We start from the raw sequence: 13537 nt of genomic DNA on the forward strand, positions 1-13537 counted from the left end.
TCTTATGAATAATTTGAATTATACAATTTTGTAACCTTTAAAACCCTTATATATATATATATATAAAAGATCACTTCCCCACCTATGAAATGTTTATTATCTGTTGAAGATATTTTACCATTGAACGTCCTTGTCTTCTTTCTGATTAGAAGATTACTCTCTTTAAAGCTTCTATCATACAATTTTCTGGATTTTTTTGAAACTATTTTTTCTCTTTTTGAAATGGAGCTCTAATGTTTTAGAAATGTATTTCCACCTGGGCTTTTAAGGAAATGTTTTGTGGCTATTATTTCAGTTAGCTTCTCTTACCATCTTTTACTTCCAGATTTTTATATTAATTCCTTGTATCTGGGTATTTCCGTCTGGACTTTTTTCCTTATGGAATATAGGTTTCATCACAGATTTATATTTTGTCAATTTCTTAAGGGGGGGGGAAGAAAATGTGTATGCCATTGACAATATCATTCTCTCCTGAAGTTGCTGCTCATCTTTGACTTGCCACTGCTTTGTCTGGTTAGGATAGTTTGTCTCCTACAATTCATTTGTCTTTTCATCTCACTTAAGCAGGGAAGAACTCCTGCCATACATGTAACTTGTGCTTTCTACGCTCAGTTGTCGTTGTTAAGCAATATCTGTTTCTAGAGTCAGTTGCACTAGTTTTGTAACTGTGAAGCATACTCAGTCTACTATCCTGTAAACATACAGAAAAATAAGCTTTTCAGTTTATAATACATATTTGTCATTGCAGCCAATTTCATTGTAATCAATTATGTTCATGTGTTTATAGAAATAATTTATAAAGTGTACATCTGAACACTGTGTGTGACAATGGAAAGTAACTACAGATGGACACTTTGCTTAAGTGCTCTGGGAACAGTGCCAAAGATCTCCTGCATGCTGCGAAAGAGGAAAGTCTATTTGATCATCACTTTTAAGGAGCCATCATTTTGCGAATAATACTCTTACTGTTTAATTTAGTGCCTTTTGTTGTAGCTGCCTTCACCATTAGTGTTGGATTATGGTAGTTTTTAAAAATGTCTTACCTGAAGCTGGTGGTAAAGCAGCTACATGTTAACAGATTGAGAGGACCAATGTGTTGCAGTGAAATCCTAGTGAGGCTTACAAATACAGTATTGATAAATTTCCTGCACATCATCTTGAAGTTAAATAGCCCTTGAAAATTAATTGGCATGTAAACAAACTTGTTTACAAGAATTGATAAGAATTTAAAAACTGGAAGAGGAACATATTTTGAAAACAAAATAGCTGTTCTGAATCATACATGAACAATAAAATTTGCTTTCAGCTTCTATATTGCAGAGTACTTTCTTCTTTTAATATAGCCAGCATCAAATAAGGTACTGTAATGAAATCTATGTTTACATTTGAAAAATGGAAACTAAAAAAAAAAAAGTTATATTAAGTATAAAATTATCTCTGATATTTAGAAAGATAATTTTTCCTACAGACTTAATATTGAATCACTGAAAGGTCCACACTGACATATCAGTTATAAGTAAGGCATTCCATACTCTGGCAGTGTAATAAAGTCTGTTCCTTCTACAATTCTCAAGTAGCAGGGATGCATATCAGTGGTGAAGAATTGGGGAACTGGCTAGAAAGTAATCAAGCTAGAACACTTTCAAACCCAGATGCTAATATGTTATCAAGCCTCTTTGGAAAACTTGTTGAATGGGAGAAATATAATAAAAATCATTGTGTAGATAGAGGGCAGTTCATCTGATTGTGTTTTGTTCAGGAAGCATCTTTAAGAAAACATAATACCTGGAACATAACTAAACTTAATTCAGTCCAATTATCACAAAAGTCTAGTAGCATTGGCTTTAACTTGGCTATTGAAAATACTAGTTATTAACTTTGGAGGTGCCTTTTTTGTTTCAGGTTGAACCTCAAGAGATAGCAGAAAACAGTTTTTGGGTAAAAGCTGAAGAAGATAAGTTTGAAAACCCAGAACTGTTTGCAAAATTGGCGCTTACCTTTGGAACGCAAATGAAAGGTACCTTCTCCTTTTACTTTGTATTACGCTTTTGTTAATATTAAAACTGTGCAATGACAGTCTCTTTTGCAATAGCATGGAATTCATATAATGGTTTTATAGCAGTAAGATGATTTAAAATTTATGTTTTTCTTAAGCATAGCAGTCGATTACAAGAATTGCTCCTCCTTCACTTTACAGCATGAGGGGAGGAACATTTTGTAATAATACCTCTTAAAAGTGCAGGCTATGTTGCAGACAGATGCAAAATTTGTTCAAATTAAATTATAATAAAATTTAAATTCTAATCCTAAAATCATGCTTATCTGCATTAATATTCCTAGCTGCAGGAACTGTAAGTTGTCAGGTTCTTTTAGATATTCCACATGTGGAAAGTTTGTTGTGTAACAAAAATTTACTTGCTTGTATCACTGCTAAATCAAAATCCTCTACAAGTACAAGTAAAACTTAAAATGTAGCAATTACAGTGTGCAGTTGAATTACAAAATCACAACTCTGTAATATGCCTACTGTCACGATTCTGGAATATGTGGGTTGAAACAATCGTTCATTTCAAAAGTTCTTGTGTTTGTGTCCTTAGTCTTTGCTTTCGCTTTTTTTTGGGGTTTTTTTGAATACTATCTGCAGCTCTCATTTAAGAAAAAAGAAAAGTCTTTATACTCCTTTCATTAGTATTTAAATTTGTGGTGTGTAATCTAAGAAGCATCCCCCCCCCAAGTTATATACAGTTAAAAAGCATTGTTATTGTCATTAATGAAAGATGTAAGTTAGTTTTCAAAGGCTTGAATGTGTGAGTACACACTCTTTAAACTGTTTGCATAATACCATGGGAAAGTGTCAGATAGTCTACAGATTTTTGTTGGAACACAGTGTGAAATGGGTCTGTTTGACTACTAGAGAGCGCTATACAGTGAGAATAAAAACTATGCTGGAGCTTTCTGTCAAGTGTAACTGAGGCTGCTCGGTATGTCATGTAAATAGCTCTTCTGCTATTGGTTTTAGATTAAAATAATCATTAAATTCTCAAACACTTAATTCCTTCAATAGGAGATGTGATAATATTTGTATCTTGAGTTGGGAATGCAGTTACTAACAACTGAATATTGGTTGTGATTTTGATACTTTAATACCATTCTCATCTCTTTATGGCTTTCAAATGGTCTTTGAGTACTTCTGAAGCTGCACACAGCCTCTTCAAGTCTTTTCATTATTATTCATGGTTAATGGTCAATTGATCAGTATTTCATATGTGGTCATTTACCGGTAATTTGTTTCAGGCCCTGAAAAGAAGCAAGTACTGTTGAAGTATGGTTCAATAATAACTTACTCGGGAGCTAATGAGGAAGCCCAGCAAATTAAGAATCCAAGAAGTGGTAGATACTGAAAGAATGAATTCCTGATCCATCTGCAAATCTTTTGTCCATTTATCAACCAGTTAGAATACGATATACTTTAGGGATGTGCAGTTCTTGAAGGGGGATGGAGTCAGATGTATCAAGTGTTCATAGGCCGCATCTGAATAAGCAAACATGCACTTAGGATTTTGAAGTGAATGTGTGTACTCACTGTAACCATTTTTGTGCTGCTGGTTTTTTTTATTTTAACTTTTTGTCTTTGAGGATTAACAGTTCATGTGATGCTTTGTATTTTAACTGTAGGGAGTCTTCTGTTTTAATTCGAACCACTAGAATGCTCTGTCAATTATTTGAGGATTTTATTACTTCAAAACTAAGTTGCGTTGCATTGCATATAGAGGTTTGTGGTATCCTGGCTGTTGTCTGAATTTCAGGAATAAGAACTGTAGTTTATACTAATACAGTGTTTGAAAAGTTAACTCAGGTTAAGGAAGGCCTCTCAGAGGACCATAACTTTCCTGAACCATTTCTTGAGTAGAGTCCTTGAGTTATTTCTGAATATGTCTTTTTCTGTGCTCTTTTGAAACCCCTTCAAAGAGTTAGTCATAGCTGTGTTTTTCATAAGATAAATATATACTTCTTTCACTCAGAGCTCCTGCTCTTTTCAGTAGTGAATGAATTTGAGCCGCTAGTATTCTTCTTTTACAATGCTTCCCACTATCTGCTCTAAATGTTTAGATATTACACGCAGTAATACAAAAGCATAATCTGCAGTAATTTAACACTTTTTTTCCATACTGAAGTTTGATAGATTCTTTGTTCGTAGCATTGCAGTGAGGTTAAAATGATGTGGAGTTTGTCACTGATTTTAGTGTGACAGCAAGGCAGGAAAACCTTTAAGGGAAAGAACCCCTAGCAGCAGATAACACTTACGATGGAATGAGACCCTTAATGAAGATGACAAGCTTCTGCCTTGAGCTGAATTCTTTCATCAGAAACATGAAGAAATGTTTCTGAATTCCTGAAAAGCTTCTTCATTAAAAATGCTGATAAAACCCTCTTGAAATTTTGACATAGCTGTTGGTTTCATATGCGAGGAAGTTCTTGTTTACATAGTTGCACAGTTCTAAAACTACAGACAACAGAAATTCTCCAAATAGCTTACTGTGGTGATAGCCTGGCAGATATTTTTCCTGTTCTTCCTTCTGTTGTTCTCAGTTAATGGTTGTAGAAAATAACATGCCATAACAAAGGATGGGAAGACTGTTAAAAATGCTACTACGTGTTACCCAGGATATTAAAGTCTTATTTGACTGACTAGTAGAGAAAGTTAATGTTGTCTTTCTTTGAGTTCAAGTTTTTCGTAAAACTTGAGAACCTACTAGAAGTCAAGAAGAGTCTCAGAGCATTTAGTTGTAGCACAGGCTCAAATAATTGCATTCCACAAGCAACTTTTTTCTGCAGCTGCTATCTGCAAAGGGAAATGTTAAATTATATTCACCGTGCTTCTTCACCTTTTGCCTTAACAGTCACAGGCAGCTCATTAATCCCCAAAATACTTATTTCAAGTATAATCTAGGATCAAATTTCTCTTCTGCTTTAGTCCCATTTCTTGGTGTGGTCTCCTAATATATTACAGGAGAATGATAGAAAGACAAATAGAAATGCATTTTATATTCTCTCAAGAGCGCAGTCAGCATGTAAAACAAATAAATGGACGAGTGGAAGAAAACTGACAATTGCCAAAAGCAATTGTGATGACTTAGTGTTTACTATCTTGTATTCCATGGCATTTTGGAATGCCGGTGGGAATAGTAACTGAAGTAAAACAAATGATAGTATATACACTTATTAAAAAAATGTAATTCCATATATAGGTTGCAGCACTCAAATTTGATTAAACCTCGGAATTCTATTAATGATTCTCTGTCACAATGAGAGTCAAACTTTGGAGTCTTTCCTCATTTAACATAGTTTTGTTTTAAGATACTGCAAGAATAACTTAATGTTGGTTGTCACTAAACTGTGTGCTGCCTTGCTATCTGAGTACCACCTGTTTTCAAGGAAGGTAGCCAAAGCTGCAGGGAAGTGGTACTTTTGGAGACCAAAAGTATGGAGGGGGGAAAGTCATAATAAGACACCTCTGAAGCACAGTTTTTATTAGTTAACAAATTATTGCATTCATCAGCTGCTTGTAAAACATAAGAATGTTTAATCAGAGCGCCAGGAACAAAAAGGGATGATCCCTGACTGGTAAAATAATTTTACTTCAAATTTACCTAGATCCAAATTTTCTTTTAAAAAATATGCGTAAGGTTAAGTCTTTACTTGCTACTGTAACATTAGATATTTAATACTGATGCCCTGTGAGTGTGTGGAATGTATTTAGTTAGGTTCAAATCAGTACTAACAGTCAAACTGCAGTATTTGGTCTGTGAAATCAGTTACTGAGCACAGTTATGAAAACATCTGTTGTACAGGGAGCAATGGAAACATTAAAAAGTATTCCCTTTCAGACTTTACAGGATTTTGAGATCTTGGGGTTTGAACTAAGTTAACTGAGATCTAATTATGACTATCTCAGTACAGTCTGGAAGAATTTTCTCCATTTTTCTTCAAGAGAAATACAGATGATCCGAATACCTTTAAAGGGCCTCTGACTAGTGGACTCCAGGGCTTCAAATTTTCATTAAAGATCTTAGATGTGTTTTGAGCTTGGAACTGTGCTTCCAGATCCAGAGATGGAAACGATTATAGTCTCACAGACCATTTTGGCAAGTAAATGACATTCCAGATCAGGCACACTTGAAAATGAATGGGCTGCTGTGGTGGTCGTTAATGATTTGGGCGGTATTAAGATGTGGGAGAGTTGCTGCATTGTGAATGGTAATGAGACACATAGATGCGTATTTCCTTGTGTAGCTGCACAGAGGAAAAGAATAAAGATGGTATTAGTTTCCAATCAGTTACTTGTTTTATTTTGACCAGGTTAATTCTAAGAGAGAATCTTGATATCATCTGGAATTTTATTTTGTGAATCATGTGTTGCTTTAAAGTGAAAGCAGTGACTTTGCTGGTGAAAACATGCATCATCCTTTTACAGTTTTTGAGTCATGACTTGAAAGTTTCAGGCTCAGTAGTATTTGGTTTGCAAAATAAGATTATCATGGATTGATTTGTGTTTTGATATTTAAATAGCAAGAGGAAGGAATTCTAATGAGGTATTGTTAGCTCAACCATATCTTCTTATTTTTAAAACAGTTAAATCTTACCTGCAAGCAACAGTCTGTTCAGACAAGTTTTTTTTAACAAGTAGAATAACCTTTACATAGTAAGGTTTTTTCTTTTTTAAAACTTGTGTGATCAATTTTAAGCTTTGTGTGATCACATAAATATTTTCTTAATTGAAAAGAAATCCTTTCCAGTTTATGGAGTATAAAGAAAATGTGAAATAAACTCAATGAACAGTCCTCCTTAGCTGGATTACGTAGTATGAACCCTGCAGTAATTCTTAACTGAAGAGAGGAGATCCAAGTGATCAGATAAATGCATCTTGTCCTTGTGAGTCTATTGCGTGATCTTAAGTCATTAATTTCTGTTAATACACAGCAAAATAATGAGGTGTGTTGTCAACTAAGAATGTGTTCTTGTTGATGTCTTTAGACGGGCCCACTATCAAAATTCTAGAACTAAAACAAATTACGGATTTTTTATTAAATACGTAACAGTAATTTTCTAGGGAGGGAAATATTGTAATGAAGCTGAACAAGAATTTATGCTTAGTATATTAATCCAGTCTGATTATACATCTCTGGATGCTTGAGCTACTGCTTTTTGGTGGGGTTGGGGTTATGTATATTTGTATTTCTGTAGAATGTCTTTAAAAAAACCCAACATCTAAAATGAAGTGTTTAAAATGTTAGTGTTCTTGGCAAGAACCTACTTAATAGCAAATCTTTGAAATCATTTAAGCAGGTCATATTATGTTGTGCAGCTAGAACATTCTTTTTCTAAATTTTGCTTTTGTCCCTTAACTGACATCAGATTTTATTTTCGGCTACCAGTGTAAGGGAAAGAACACCATCAGCAGTAGTGTGATGTGTGTGGTGCTTTGTGGAATATGATCTCAAAAACTCCTTATGTTGGTGTTTAAATTTTTTAATATTAAATACATATATAATTGTATGATGAAGTGTCTTCTAGCACATAGAAGTGAAGGATTAAAATGTTATGGCTCTGTAGATAAGTTGTGATACATCACATGCTTGGGGCCTCAGATAACTTTGTAACAATGTGGCAATACTCAGTGTATCAGGCCTGCTGCTATCAAAATCACTTTTCACTGTTTGATTGATAGTCTAATTGCAAAACACTACAAAGCAAGTTAATGCCTTCTCCCTAAAGGATTGTGTTAATTTCTGGCTCTTGTAATTTAGGTTGTGTATTTTGCCAGTCAAGAATGATAGTGGTGCTCTGAAGAAATTAATTATGTGTACAGTAGATCTGTAAAGGTAGTAATTAGTACATAATAGTCTGTAACTATTGGGATTGTTCCAGTACAGAATTCATTATCCGTCCAACTTACCTCAAGGGAAAACTTCTTGATCAGGGTTCTGTTGCTTCTTTATGATTAGACTTCTAAAATACAATTCAACAATCATTTTGATACGTTTTTAAAATTGAAGTAAGGTTTTAATAGCTGAGTTGTATTTTTCATATTAGGCGAGTTTGAGTGAGAAAGGACAGGAGAAAATACAAACTTGCATGTAAACTATAATTGAACAAAACATGAACAAAATATTCAGGTTTTTATTTTTAAATGTATAATGTAATAATATATATGTAATATAAAATATATTAAATAGCTTACTTTAATACAGTCTTGTTTTAGTAATTAAAATATGAAAACTTAAGTGGCTGTCTAGTCCTACCTTTGATATCTCCCTCTGTGAACAACTTTTAGGACTCATCTGTAGCTCAGTTTTAAAATTTTAGTAATCATGAAAAATTAGTAAAACATTGATAGGATTAACTAAAATTTAGTTTTAACTTCTTCATATTTTGGGTCAGTGCCAGGATTTTAGTATCTAAACTTGTTTTGTTGGTTGAGGAGGAAGAGGGTTGAAATGGGCAACTGAAAGTAGTATGAAAAGGCTGTTGGAAAAATTTAAGAGCGAGCATAACACAAATACAAAAAAAAGATATAGAACAGTCCAGGGAGACAACATGACTTCTGAGGAAGACACAACATATGACATGATGATGTTAAGAAAAAGATGATGTTTAAATAACACCAACTACAGTCATGTTATCAACATCCTCTTTTGTCAACATTATAATGTTTATTTGAAAGTGATAAATAGTTTCTTTTTTAGGCTATAAAGGTTAGACTATCAACAGTTCAGGAAACTGTAGTTGTGCAGAACTGTAAGCAAATAGCAGTGCTTGTCCAAATGAGTTTATTGTAAACATTACAAGGTAAACTTTCTTTTTAAATTTGTCAGGAATAGCAAGGGGGCTGGCTCAAAAAATAGGTGAAGGTGGAATACTGGCTGTTACTGTACATAGGTGGTATGATAGATGTATGCAGGTGTTGCACTCAATGTTTTCATGAATAAAAAGGATACAAATATGTACAGACTTCACTTATTTGTTCTTTATTAAAGTGTTAAGTCTAATCAAAATACCACAAACACCATTATTCCAGTTACATTGACACTAACACTCAAACATGAATTTCTTATCCATCCATCCATCCCTTCTTTTTTCTGATGTTATGCTCACACATCCTATGTCCCCCCGAAGAGTAAAGGTCAAATGGTGTTGCAACAAGTCATCAGCATCTCGAGTTCTTCACCACAAGTTGTATGATCTTACAGTGGAGATTTTCCTCCTTTTAAGTCTGCTTGGGGTTGTTCTAGCTTGCTGGTAAAATATTGTTTAAAAGATACTGACAATTTTTTTTTCTGCTAGGACATCACTGACTAGCATCTTCTGTTTACATTTGTTGATTTTGGGGTAGCTTATCTAGAATTCCTTCAGTTCTGGTAAAATTTCTGTACGTTATTCTTCCCTGACTTAAAGTGCTTGGATGACTACATTCTAATTAAAGTGAATTATTAAAGCTTGAGCTGCGGTAGTCTTTTGACTGCCACCTACTTTCTGTGGATATAAGGCATTTGAGGTCTAAATGTCAGCTTTCTTGGAGTAGTGAATTAAAGGCCAGAATGTAGGTGGGCTGCTATTCCCACCCACTTTAGCTTTTATTTTCTGTTGCTTGCAGCATCCACAAGAACACCTTATTATACGTTAAATTTATCTTTTCCAATATTAAGAAAACATGCCAGAAAATTTGAACAACTTACCTACTTCAGTATTTGAAATTATTCTTGTTCCCCAGGAAGTTCTACAGTACAGCAGTATGAAATACATAACTGTCTGTATTTAATTTCTTCATGTGTGTTGAACAAATTAGATCGTATAAACCAGGAAGTTGCAATGTCCTTAATATATCTTTATTAGGCTTTAATTTAAAAAAAAAAACATTCTGGTTTGAACACATTTTGTTGATACTATTAACTTGTTAATTCTGTAATATCCATGTGCAAGTAAATAGTGTAGTCTTACTCGTTAACGTCATGCAGAAGATGTTCACGTTATGTTTGCATGTAGAATACCCATGTGCAGTCTTCAGTGAGTTTTCTTTGAGGCCTTTTGCTGCTACTCATTGGGCCATTTAATGTTCACAATAGTTTCTGTCTTTTAAACCTTATTGTACTTTCTAATTTCAATTCTGCAAGGTACCTTTATGCAAGAAGGGAATGTAGAACTGACTACCAAATCACCTAGTCATGAAGGGCATTTTACAGCTACGTCTTTTGCTTCCTACATCTGATATAAAGCAGGCTGATTTTTTGATCTCCTGAAGAAAATAGTGTGTAATTTTTTTCCTCTGTGAAACCACCCATTCTTAAAGGATAGTGTGTTATTTTGCAGGGTTTTTTAAATTTCAGGAGTAACTTTATACTCTTTCTATTTACATCTCTGCCAGATATTGAAAAGAAGGAAAAAGAAAGTAAGACAGGCTAGTTTCAATGTAAGTCAGTAGATGCTGTTGATTCAGTTGATTTTTGTTCCTTCCCTTTGCTCCCCTAGTTAACAGGTATGTCTTTCTGACATGAATTTTATTATTTTTAACCCCCTCTGTGACCAGTTAGCTTGCTGAAGCAGATAGCATTCTTTCTTTGATCAGAATGAATGTTTTAGCTTCAAACATTCTCATTGAAATAATTAAGTTTGCATGCATTAAATGCAATTTTGTAGTTTTTATTCTGCCATCGAAGTGATGTAATATTTCAGGATTGATTCTACCTCTGGCCAGCGTTCTCTGTGAATATTACTGTTATTCTTGAATGACAAATGACAAGATGAAATATGCATCTTTTCTTCATCAGCCCTTCCTTTTTGCTTGACTTAATGAAACATTTTTAGTGGGGAGAAAAAAGTGTTATTTATATCTTTTTAATATCTTTTCAGCTATTTCTTAGTAAAGAGATAAGTGGCAGCCAAAGAATGAGGTTAGTGCACCATTAAACTTGAAGGAAAACTGTTTACATTCATTTACATTTAGTACTTATAAAGAAAAGGAAAAGGGATTAGTATGTTTAACACAGCTGTATTTGCAGGTGTGAGACAGCAAGCTTCAGTTTAATACAGGAATCTCTAGTATTAAGCACAGATATGTTGTACTAGCTCAACTGTATGCGTTGCTTTGGAGAAATGAGAAGAAAAAAACCACACACTCATAATGTATTTGTTTCTGGATTGCAAACTGCAGGTGGCTCCCTTGGTCTTCTGATTAATTCAGGATGTGTATGTTTGTTTTCTTTCCCTCCTTGCGCTCTCCTTTTCGGAAGTGTATGAGTCCAAGCCAAAGGAAGATACTGCTTTGCAGTGTAGGGTCACCAAATGTTTCTGTGTCTTACAGGAATTTCATTTAGTTAGATTGCATGCTTAGGTAATCAGTCTTCATATCTTAGTTTCACAAGTGGAGCAGGCTGGTTTGTTTTCATCTTTAAATGTATTTGAAATTGTTGTTCTTTTTTAACAACAGAATAAATTCAAGTACCATAAAGAAGAAAGAGTGAGTTATTAGTTTGCCATTTTTCATCTTTTCCTTTCCTTCTCAACTGGATTTATCCAGTAGGTAAACTGTCAAACTCAGGGATGGAAAAAGCTTTGCATTGTTTAAATAAGCTAATGCTTGAAATTATTACCATTACCATCTATTAGCATAGATTTGTATATGTGTGTGTCTATATTTGTGTTTTTATATGTTTTTATATGCATTTTTAAAATTCCTAAATGATCTTAGAATTATTTAAACAGCAATCATAGTAAATGCATAAGAATATATTTCTTGATTAAGAAAAAAAAATTGTATATAATTACCGATGAAATAAAAGCTTTTCTGCCCAGAAGTGTCACGGGCAATTTGTACCAGGTGACGATACCCAGTCTTGCTATGTTTAAAGTATCAAGACAAAAAAGAAGGGGAGAAAAAAAGGCACATGTGTTCTTTGTATTCAGTTTTGCATCAGGTACTAAGGCTTAACTGCAGAAGTTGACTCCTTAATAGTTATACATTATAAATAAACTTTCAGTAGTTACACAGAGAAGCACAGTTTCCAAACTGACCTTAGGAATGATGCATGTAGTTTCGCTGCAGCTGGGCTATTGTTCAGGAGAATCACAAATGAGGCCTCCCAAGAATTACTTGTATGTATGGTCCTGTGTAAATTTTTTTGTATGAGGAAGCCACTGTGCAAATGGTAGCTGTTCGATAGCACCTGCTTCTGTTGAAGGGAGTGTGTGTCTTTTATTTCAAGAGCATCGGTACCCATTTCATTCATCATAGTACAAAAGGACTAAAATGAGAATAGCATTCTGAAGGGGCCAAAATAAACAAAAGCTTCCAATTAGGAGGCAATGTTTGTAAATTTTAGTTCTTCATATTTTATTTCAAATAGCATTTTAGCACACTTACCTTTCAATAAGTTAAATTATTCCTTTTCTATGTGGAAGGTAATTTGTAACATTGAGTCACAAAGAAAATATATTTTATTTTGAAAAACCATAATATGAAAAATAGAGGTAGTGTTGGTATGACCTATTAGCAATTATACTACTTACTTGCTTGAACTATATCAGAAGCTGAATATTCACCCCCAAATTTGTATTTAAAAACCACTGTAACAAAAAAGTCTTTTACCTGTTTTACTTGGGAGTGCCTGACAGTTCTGTGTTGATTGTATTTAACACTAATTCTAGATGATAAAACACAATGTTGTATGATGAAATGTACAGATAGGTATTGTTTTAAATATTACTTCCTTGTAGGAAGCAGAACCAGTGAAGGCTTTCTTTTCATAAATGACTTGATAATATTTTGACCACAAGTTTTGTCTTTGGACTAATGTGAGGGAACAGTGATGTTTTCTGAAGACTTTATTTTGAAATGTATAGGAAGTTTGAATTTTTTTTCTTTCCCAGTTTGGGACTGTAGAGTTGTTTTCATCCTGTGACAGTGAATGGAGAATATCCCAGATAAAAAAAATGTAGACTTTCTCAGAAGTTGGGATCAGTCTCAGTTGTGTTATTTTTGTTTTGTGTATTGTCTTGTTTTCCTGTAAAATCTTATATAAATAATGCTTTCAGAATGATCATGCCATAGAGCTGAACAGAAGCAGGAATTTAACTGGAGATCTCAGGCTGTAGTACACTTGAGTTATGTCTCTCTTGGGATTCTGCTTTTCAAAGCTTTATGGTATATTTCTGAGGGAAAAAATTAATGAGGGACAGGTCAGATAGATGCAACTTTCCTAGATCTTCTCTTGGTTATTCCTGGAGCTTGCTTTCTTTACGTGTGCAATAGTTAAAGTTAGTATTTTTTTCAGAGTATTGGTGTTGTATCAGAAGGGTTCAGATTGAGTAGTTTGGATATTATCTTGGTTAGCATTACGTAAAGAACTCTAGAAATTGCAGCTTCAGAAAAGCAAATACAAGTAGTCTGTATGTGAATTAAATTATATTCAGATTAAGACACGGATGGGAAATAGTTTGAGGTCTGGGATATTTAGAAGTTGCTAGCTTTATTCATTGTTTG

General features: G+C 33.9%; 1 protein-coding gene across 10 annotated transcripts in view; it reads left to right on the forward strand.

Moving 5' to 3' along the window:
- DIAPH2 (diaphanous related formin 2) overlaps nucleotides 1–13537 on the forward strand; it is a 261388-nt gene that overhangs the window by 58261 nt on the left and 189590 nt on the right. For all 10 annotated transcript variants that reach the window (XR_012044700.1, XM_072876616.1, XM_072876619.1 and 7 more), the window contains one exon: nucleotides 1903–2017. Coding sequence is in view for 9 of the 10 variants with exons in the window: in XM_072876616.1 (XP_072732717.1) it covers nucleotides 1903–2017 (115 nt within the window). In the remaining variant the exon portion in view is untranslated. The remainder of the gene's footprint in view (nucleotides 1–1902; nucleotides 2018–13537) is intronic.

The sequence above is a fragment of the Ciconia boyciana genome, chromosome 12 (genome assembly GCF_034638445.1).
Source record: "Ciconia boyciana chromosome 12, ASM3463844v1, whole genome shotgun sequence".
Classification (NCBI taxonomy): Eukaryota; Metazoa; Chordata; class Aves; order Ciconiiformes; family Ciconiidae; genus Ciconia; species Ciconia boyciana.